Raw genomic sequence first — 10,299 nt, forward strand, 5'->3', positions numbered from 1 at the left:
TTTCATTGATTCACGATGAAAAAAACGTCTATTTTCTTTATAGTATGAAACTATAGAAGTTATTTTCTAGATTAAGGTCATCAAGTGGTAGCTCCTTGTACGCAACTAGTGCTACTTTTTATTGACTAAAAGTTATTTTCTAGATTAAGATTCCTATAATGGGGCTAGTTTGTTATTATGTCTTAATTATATATCTAATATGATAAACTTAATAAATCAAATAGATGGATAAAAAATGTGTTTGTATAAAACTCCTCTCACTTAACCATGATCCATTAATATATATATTTCGACTTCATCAAATCACTTAATTATGATGAATTAGTTTATCTGTCTTAATTTATATAACACATTTATTTCAGTTCGAAAAGAATATCATATTTCGATGATTGAAAAAACTTTAAATTCATCTATTATTCTTAATGACGTGATTTATAACCATACAAATGGTTAAAGATTTGTTGTACACCACATACTTCAAACAATTTCATTTTTTTGTGAAATATTATATCAAATCAAACAGTATCACGTAAATTAAGATAAAACTAGTAAATATGATATAGTGTTAGTTAATAATGTGTAGGGCCTTTTCTTTTTGGCCATGATGTTGACAAGTGACAACCTTAAGTATCATTTTTTTTTGCAAACTACTATTCTTGTCCTTATAAATTCTCACTTCTAATTGTATTCTAACTATTTCTTCATCTTGCCAATCACCAAAATAAATCAATACAAAGAGAGGCAAATATGGCCTTAGAACAAATTTTTCAAGACCAAATAGTGGAATTTGATCAACGCGATAATTCTTTTGAAAAATGGAAGACAAGCAATCTCGATAAACTTGAAGAAAATTCACCTCAAGGTTTCGAGTGCAACATTTGTCTAGATCTTGTGCATGATCCTGTTGTTACATTATGTGGTCACCTCTATTGTTGGCCTTGTATCTACAAATGGATACATTATAACGCCTTATCATCTGAAAACATCGATAACAAACAGCCAAAATGCCCTGTTTGCAAAGCTGAAGTCTCACAAAAAACATTGATTCCACTCTATGGCCGCGGTCAAGCTACAAAAACATCAACCAAGGCCATGAGTCTTGGTCTAGTCATACCACAAAGACCTCCTAGTCCGAGATGTACGAGTCACGGACTAATAGATAATAATAATATTTCTCCTTTATCTCATGATGATCATCGAAATCATATAACTTTAGAACATATGCTAAGTCCTGGTGGCACGACAACAGGGGAAATTGTTTATGCACGAATGTTTGGGAACTCATTGAATACTGATTCGTATACATATTCGAGTTCATACAGTCCAAGGTTAAGAAGACAACTATTACAAACGGATCAATCACTTAGCAGAATCTGTTTTTTCCTATGTTGTTGTTTAGTAACATGTCTTCTCTTGTTTTGATCATCTTCTTCGCGTGTTTACACAATGTAATTATATTTAGTAACGCGATATATTATATGAATATACGTTTTTGATCAATGTAACATGTGATCACCTGTAATTTATATAGATAACATTATGAATTTTGAGATAGACTCAATCGAAATTGTAAGGATGACTCGAATCTAATCGCAAAGGGACTAAGAAGGACTATGATTTTTTTAAAATTTTTAGGAAAATTTAAGGAAAACAGGACTCAATGTACAAGTACAACAATAATAATTAAAAAAATTAAAAGTAATTCTGATCACTTAACTAAGGTTTTGATTTGCGATATATGATTTAATAAAGTAAAAATTTAGATAATCAATTTTACAATATCGAAAATAATGTCTAAACTTTCCTCTCTAGAGATATGGAAGGTTCTATTAAGAAGACAAAATCCCACTTAAGAGACCAATACCATTTGACAGCACATCTCAGCCATCACTCTTTTCGTTTTAATTTATTTATTTGCGTTTTAATTTATTTATTTGATTCTGACTTAATAAAAAGTAAGTAAAAAAGTAAAATAAACTTTTAAAATATATGATTAAAAATACATAAAATATAAAAAAAATAATTATAATCTAAATATTCAAATTGAAACGGAAAGAACAGTTTTCACGTCTAGAGAAAGTAATGAATATTCAAAGATAAAAGCAAAAGGATTGAAAAACAAGACATTCAAAATCAAGGCATCAACATCTCAAAGAGAAATAGGCATAAGCCACCTCTCTTTTTTTCTCACACTCACTGTTCGAAATATGCATTGGAATCTCAATTAAATCCGGATAGCATGATACAAAGCTCATTTGAGAGTGACGTTCTCAATAGAATTTTCTTCATACGAAAAACTCAGATTTGAAATTTTTAATTAAAGATTGAACAGTTTCACCACTGCGGCTATGCCACCTCTATCTCATATGCCAACTTGTCATTATCTGTTTGGCTAGGTTAACAACAGCAATTGCTGGTGGGTGGTGATTGACATGATGGCTGCCGTCTGTGGAGATTTGAGAATTGCTTATGGTGAGAAACATCTTATTTTAATAATAAAGCATCTATTTTTAATACTTTAAAATTATTTGAAAGCATGTCACCTATGATAATTGTTGTATAGGTATGAACACCTTAACTTGGTTTTAAACACTCAAACTCGTCTTCATTATATCTCATTACATTCGATGTTTAATATAATGAATGAATTTTAAAGGTGTTCAGATGATTAATTTGAATATATGTTGAAGAGTTTAGCAGGAATAGTGTGAATCGAGTTAAGGTATCTATATATACATATATAATGATAGAATTGAAATATTTACTTGTAAGCGGAGGCCAAATTTAAATATCAATATAAGAAATTATGCCTTTCGAACTAGTGGTATACAAGTTGATGACAATATGCAATTTTAATTTATCTTTTTTTATTTGAAAAAACAAATTAAAAAAACATAATTTAATTTCTACAATGAAACATGATTAAACGTCCAAGTAAACTTGAAAGGTAAATATCTGATTGTATGAATGATAACTTATGTTTTATTTGGTAAAAAATAGATATCTTCAACAATTGTCTAAAGATTTCCACTTACTAAAGTTAGTGTAACACTAGTGAAAGCATTTTAAAACATTTGTTGTCCACTTTGATGAGTTGATATCCACCTAATCCAACATCACTTACACTACATAAAAATGATTGTAATTAGCACTAAATCTTATATGGGTAATAGGTTTACGCTCTATTTTAATCATTGTTACTTATTGTTTCATAATGTATTGTATTGTATGATAGATACAATATTTGATTAAATTGTATTATTTGATACTGTTTAATAATATTTTAATTGTTTAATTTAACTGTATCGTACTGTATTGTAATTTATTAATTAATAGAGAGTAAAGGGTAAAATAGTATTATAAAATATAGATAAGAATATAATCAGCAAAAGAAATTCAATAACAACGGAAACACACCAAATCAGTTGTTCCATAAAATGAGAATTTTCATTATTACATAACAACGAATTTATCAATACAATACATTTCAAGTTATAATCAAAACTAAATAACATTGAACTTTAATTTTTCAATATGATTAACTAAAGCATCAATATAGTATATGCCTCGTTAAGATCATTTTGAACCACACATTATAGGTATACCAATTATTGTAATGTGCAACTTTCTTTTCTTCAAATATATATAAAAAAAAATGACTTTTGTTCCCTTGATAATGTCATAAAGCATCATATTCTTCTTACCAAAACTAGTGTTTCACCATTCCATGCTCTTTTTACCAATCACAAAAATAATGTCATGTCCCACTATCATTGCATAATGGCCCCAAAAAATCTTCTACCACTTTTGATTCATTATTGAAGTTTGACGAATTCAAATATTATTTTTAAGTATTTTAGTTTGGACGAATATAAAATTGACAAACATCTCATATAATTAATTAATCTAAGACGTAGAAGTTATTCTGAACATCATTATTGTAAAAATAAAAAAATAAAGATGCAGCAAGATAAGCCTATTCTTCAAAAGGCAGACTTATTTGAACAAACCCAAGAAAATTCCACCTAGCTACAACCCATCTTAAGAAAAAAAAAACCAAACATATTTTATATATTTCGATTATATTGATAAAAATAATTTGGTCGGATAGTATGTATGGATAAGTTTTACTTTAAATTAAGTGAATATAAACAGATTGTCATATACAGGCTTACTTCAATTGTCAAATATATTTTAATTCAAGTGTTCTCAATCAGAAACACTTACTTAAGCTTATCAATAAAAATATGTTGTCTTATTTTTGGAGGCTTGAACAACGTATCTAAATTGAATTGCGTTATCCTATTAGAAAAAGTAAAATTTATTTTTGATTGAAGTAGGAAGAAAATAATATCGAAACGACCTTACTAACCTTAAGGAGAACTTAAAAAATAAAACATAACATGTCCAAAAGTAAATCAATCCCTTGGATTACTAACAAAAGAAACACCATTCAGACTGATAAGTTAATTAATACATGAATACAAATTTATATATATTAATAAACCATGTAAAATAAAAACAATGTACATAAATAGTTTCTAGAAATAATTAAAATGTTACAAATATATAAAAACTTTATAGTAAAAAAAATAAATAAAGTAAAAACTTTTAAAATAACAAGAGGAACTAATTTTCTTTCCAATAATGACCCTAATAGATTCTTGTTAACCTAAAATACAGCAGCAAAAACAGAGAAATATGAAATCGCAGAAATGGCAGAGATAGTTGAATTGCAGAGAAATTCAGCAAATTGGGTTAAGGTGGTTGACGATATAGTGAGAATAGAGAAGAAAATTTTCCCCAAACATGAATCTTTAGCTCGATCTTTTGATGAAGAACTGAAAAAGAAGAATTCTGGGTTACTCTACACTCAATTTGGTGAAGAAATTGCTGGTTATGTTATGTATTCTTGGCCTTCTTCACTCTCTGCTTGTATCACTAAATTAGCAGGTCTGAACAATAAAAACCCTTTTCATTTTGTTTAATTTTAGGGTTTGGTTCGATTTTTCGCTGCAATTGCCAATTAGGATTTGATTCTCTGCTATTTAAGTGTTTTTATTGAAATTTGCAGTGAAATTGTTGTTAGATTACTTGTAAAAAACTTATCTTGAGCCAAGTGTCTATTGGAAACAGTAGCCCGTTAAATTATTTTTGAGTCGAGGGTGTATTGAAAACAGTCGCTCTTTAACTTATTTTTGAGTCTGAGGGTGTATTGGAAACAGTCGCTCTAACTTATTTTGAATCGAGGGTCTATTGAAAATGACGAGGTAGAGGTCAGGTCATATATAAAAGAGCTTATAAGTTTAATAACTGGCTAAATGGAAACAACATTATAGCTAGTGGAGTTTTCTAGTATGTGTAACTATTGCTAAGCATGTCAATGTTTGTGGTGGGAGAAAGTTTTCGGATACTTTGTTGCGAGAAGCATTATTGTGCTTGGAATTGTAGTTGATACTGGTCTATGAAGTTCGGATCAATGTGACTTACAGTTAGGTCGGGATGATGAACTTTTGCGTGATGAGGTAGAATTTATCGGATTGGATAGGACCAATGTGATTTATGATAGAAGTTATGATCATGCGGAACTCTAATGTGACTCTTTGTTAATGTTTTTTCGTATGAGAAAAGAACAATCAGGAGTGTGAATGTGACTACAAAAAAGTTGGCTTTTATGTATGAATTCGTTTGCTGAACAAGTTTTGTTCTCTATGAATAGAGAGGTCGGAAAAATTGCTTCTGTTGTTTCAACGTTTTTCTCTGTAGCTTGGATTGGATGAAAGTGCAGCATTTCTAAATTAGAGAGCTGTTACGTAGTTTTCCCCTCCGAGCAAGCTGATATGTTACTATTGAGGAAACATTGAACCTTGAAATAGCTAGCAATTGTTTTTAAGGAATTTTGCAGGAGAGTTTAGTTATATCTTTCTCTGATCGTCATCATATTGTATCGCCATAGGGAAAGGCAGAACGTGAATTGATTTTTTATTAGTATATATCCCCGATAAGTCAGTGAAGCATTGTCCATCATTGCATAGAAGAGAGAACTATCTTTCATGTGATGTTTATTTTTCAAAAGAATTGCTTTCGTTCTGCTGTTATGAACTTTTTATCGTGATCTTTCTGCCTGTCTCTCTTGTTGTTCACTGGCCTGAATGAATCAACACAAGTCAAAAAACGAGATTCACTTACAATATTCCTTCTGTTTTGGCATTTTTCGTTTTGTTTACTGATGCGTCGTTCTTGTGGAATACATCAGTTAAAGAGAACTACAGGGGACAAGGCCTCGGAGAAAAATTACTGAAGGTAGCAATCGAGAAATGCAGAACAAGAAACGTTCATCGGGTATCGCTTCATGTAGATCCTACAAGAGCTGCAGCCATGCAGCTATACAAGAAACTCAGATTCCAAGTGGATACTCTTGTGGAGGGCTATTACTCTTCAGATAGAAATGCCTATAGAATGTATTTGGATTTTGACATGGAATAATAGCAATAATGATGTAAAGAGAAAATTTTATCTTTCCATGATCCTGCAGCTGTCTCATATATATGTTTTTTTTAACATAAACATCAACAACGTTAGGGGCTGTTCAAAATCGAATCGAAATTGATAATCAGAATCGAAAATAAAGTTATTGGTTTACCAGTATTGGATGATTGATTTAGCGATTTTAATAATGGTTTTGAGTTTTTTTTTGTTATCGGGTTATTGATTCTTAATGGTTTGAGGTTTTTTTTTAATGGGTTAACAGATAACCCGATAGTAAATTAAACAATTATATTTATACCATTTTGTATATATAGTCCTTGACTTAGAATTTGATTTCCTACTTTTATTTTTCGTTGTCTCAAGTATTTGGTTATTCTACAATATAAAAGTGTTTATTTTTTAGCAAGATGTAACTTGTGAACTTATGTGCATGGTTTATTTAATTTGTCACATTATTTCTAAGGTCTCATTTGTTTTCATTATGATTAGAGCTATCAATATGGGCTAGCCCATTCCATCCGGGCTAACTCATACAGGTTTCAACATTTTACGAGTCAAGCCCAAGCTAGCCCATTTTTGGTGTGGGCAAGAAAACGGCCGGCCCAATCCACAAGTACGTGGGCTACAGGCTCGCCGGGCCAGCCCACTTTTTTAAAATTATATTATTTTTAGAATTATTAAATTAAATTATAAATTATAATTTAAAAATATTATCATGAATATCAGCAAAACAATATAACATGATGTTAATGCTACTATTTTTTAATCAAATCCACAATTAAAATTATTTTTATAATACTTATTAAGTTTTCTTTCAAGTAAAAATAGAAATATATAATAGAAATATTAATCTAATTGTTTTGAGTTTTGACTCTCTTTAATTTTAAATTTTAATATTATATTATATTTTTTTAATTAATTTTTATCGGTCCACGGGCCGGCCCTACTGATATTTCTCAAGCTCTACAAATCAACAGACTTATTCAGACCGGCTAAAAATCTCTTTTCTCAAATGTACTCCAAAAATCGTAGCCCAAACATATTAAATCTCGGGTTAGGCCAGACCGGTCCAACAAGTCTAGTCCATATTGACGGCTCTAATTAAGATTAAGAGGTCTGAATCTGAATACACATCTGAATATTAAGATTTGCATTAAGACCGAGTGTCATAATCTGAATACACATCTGAATATTAAAATGTGGTCTCTAAATTTGAACACTAAATAATTAATGTTATTTGTTTTAGATATCTAAATGTAGAAGCGAAATTAAGCATTATATTAATAAAATATTATAAAATTTTCATTTCAACAAAATATGTAACTTTTGATTTTAAAGAAAAAGTTTTAAAAGTTCTAATAATCATATGATTTGGAGTACTATTTTTTCATTCAAAAACTTTCATAAACAACAATACACCAAAAAATATTATTGCAACCAGTGTTCTTGGAACAAATCAATATAAGAAAATTGTTAATATAAAAAAAGTTACTTGAAAGGATTAATGAATACTTATCAGTTGGAAAAAATGGTGTTTGATTGAGAAAAATGAGAAAGAGAGTTTTTAGTTGTGAGATAAAAAGGCACATTCAAAGCAGAGAAGTTATAATTTATTATTTGATAACTTATCAAATGATGTCGAATGTTGTTAAGAGTCTCTTACAAATCTGATTCATTCAGAAATCTTAAGACCCATTAAGAGGTTTTTTAAAAAATAAAACAAATGAACTTAAAGGGCTAAATGTGAATTATTTAGATTCAGACTTAAAAACCAAACATACTTAATGGACTGAATCTGAATGATTTAGATTCAGACCTCCATTAAGTGCAAACAAATGAGACATAAGTGATTTTCATTTATTTATTTATTTTGTGTCAAATCTTAATGGTTAAACCAATAATGATAAAAAATCGATAAACTAATAACCAATAAGTCAACATCTTAATGATTCTATAATGATTTAACATCTCTACAAATCGATAACAATAAGCCAAACTGATAAATTTTAAAATCGAACCAAATTGATCGATTCGCAATCCTAAACAACGTACTGGGGAGAAAGGCGTTTATGCAATCTACCCTATCTTGTGAAGATAGAGTTGTTTCCAGTAGACACTCGGCTTAAGTAAAGTATATAAAAAACAAGCATGTAATGTAAATATAGTAGTGAAGATAGAAATTCAGCTTAAGTAAAGTATATAAAAGAAAATATAAATATAGTAATGAAGAAGTCATGATGAAATTTGAAAACAATAAAAAGGAGATCGTGTTTTCAATAGACAATCGGCTTAAGTAAAATATATAAAAGAACAAGCATGTAAGTATAATAGTGAAGAAGTCACGTTGAGAACATTTCAATAAAGAGGAGAAACACGTTGTCGTCGACAAATCAAAAATAGCAATAAATATTATATGTTGCTGCCCAGGATCGAACTGGGGACCTTTAGTGTGTAAGACTAACGTGATAACCACTACACCACAGCAACTTGTTATCCATTTAAATGCATAGTTAAATTATATTTATTGTTCTCCTTAAACCTTTTTAAATATTTATTTTGGTTTTGGTTGGTTCAATTTTATATTGGAAAATAAAATGTAAGAGATATTTAATGTACCTTTTAAATTTGGAGTTTTTTTTTTTCTTGAATCATCTTTCAGCTATATATATATGGTCACATAGGACCATTGCATCCACAAAGATCAATAATTTCACTAGTTGAACAAATCGGATATCATTTTATTATCGTTATTTTTTTTTTCAATTATTACTTTTAATAAAGGGTTAGTATATATATTTTTTCTTCTCAAACATCAATTATGAAATTATATTAAATATATTATTCTTATTGTGTTTTAAATAATAAATTTGACCAAATAGACGTCATATGTATCATGATAAATCCAAACAGTAAAACTTGAATTTGATAATTATTTTATTTTATTATTTTATTTTCGGATAGTTGAATGTATATACAAGATTGCCCTAAGCTAACCTCAATTTGTTTGTCCTACTAAGTAAAAAGTAACGAAAAAGATGGTTTACAATGAAAATCTAATTGATAAAAAAAAAAAAATTATTTACCGTGTATTCGATATCATTAATCAACCATATTACACCTTTATAATCTGGAATCTTTTGGTAAAGTGTGTTAAAAAAAATAACGTATGAATTAGATATATCTACTAGTAATATCGGAGAAGGGGAATTGAGGGGGATACATAGATCAACAACACTCTTTTAGAAAATCTTTATAAATTTTTCACAGCCCTTAAGAGTTGGATCTTTATGTCCTCATTTCCTTTCTCAAAATGGCAAGACTTACAGTATTTCTGTATATTTAAGTTTAAATATTTAAAAATATTATAGGTTCTTGCTATTTTGAGAAGGGGACGAAGATAAAAGAGGCAAATTAAACAATTTTTTTTAGATATAAACTTTATGTATAATATCTTGTCTTTTTTTATTTTTATCATGATGAATTCATATAGAGAGAGCAATGAAAATTTATAGTGATAGGAGAAAATGTGAAGATCTAGAGGACATTAATTACAATTAATCTATTCTAAATATTTTTTTTATTAAATATGAGATATTTTGCTAATAATTTGACCGTGAGACGATGGATAAAAAGAATTTATTTCGGTGGAAATAAATAAATGGAGACATGACTAGAATAAACATATTATATGTACACATACATAAAGCAATTAAATATGTAGTTATAATAAAATATTTAGTGTAATTTCACAATTAAAGTTACGAGATAGGTTATATATAAGTACTTTATTTCTATCTCATAAAGATGAAA

General features: G+C 28.8%; 2 protein-coding genes and 1 non-coding gene across 3 annotated transcripts; 2 read left to right on the forward strand and 1 right to left on the reverse strand.

The window, feature by feature from the left end:
* The first annotated feature begins 677 nt into the window (after positions 1 to 677).
* LOC101253976 (E3 ubiquitin-protein ligase RMA1H1-like) lies at positions 678 to 1,500 on the forward strand. Its single transcript, XM_004251741.5, has one exon. It carries the CDS (start codon positions 748 to 750, stop codon positions 1,420 to 1,422), a length of 675 nt encoding a protein of 224 aa, XP_004251789.1. The 5' UTR covers positions 678 to 747; the 3' UTR covers positions 1,423 to 1,500.
* Positions 1,501 to 4,468: 2,968 nt separating this feature from the next.
* On the forward strand, positions 4,469 to 6,648 carry LOC101254277 (uncharacterized). Its single transcript, XM_004251742.5, has 2 exons — positions 4,469 to 4,953; positions 6,257 to 6,648. The coding sequence occupies exons 1-2, from the start codon at positions 4,716 to 4,718 to the stop codon at positions 6,484 to 6,486; spliced, it is 468 nt and encodes a 155-aa protein (XP_004251790.1). The 5' UTR covers positions 4,469 to 4,715; the 3' UTR covers positions 6,487 to 6,648.
* Positions 6,649 to 8,903: 2,255 nt separating this feature from the next.
* On the reverse strand, positions 8,904 to 8,976 carry TRNAV-UAC (transfer RNA valine (anticodon UAC)). Its single transcript has one exon. It is a non-coding gene; the product is annotated as a tRNA-Val (tRNA).
* Between the last annotated feature and the right edge of the window lie 1,323 nt (positions 8,977 to 10,299).

This window comes from Solanum lycopersicum, chromosome 12 (genome assembly GCF_036512215.1).
Source record: "Solanum lycopersicum chromosome 12, SLM_r2.1".
Classification (NCBI taxonomy): Eukaryota; Viridiplantae; Streptophyta; class Magnoliopsida; order Solanales; family Solanaceae; genus Solanum; species Solanum lycopersicum.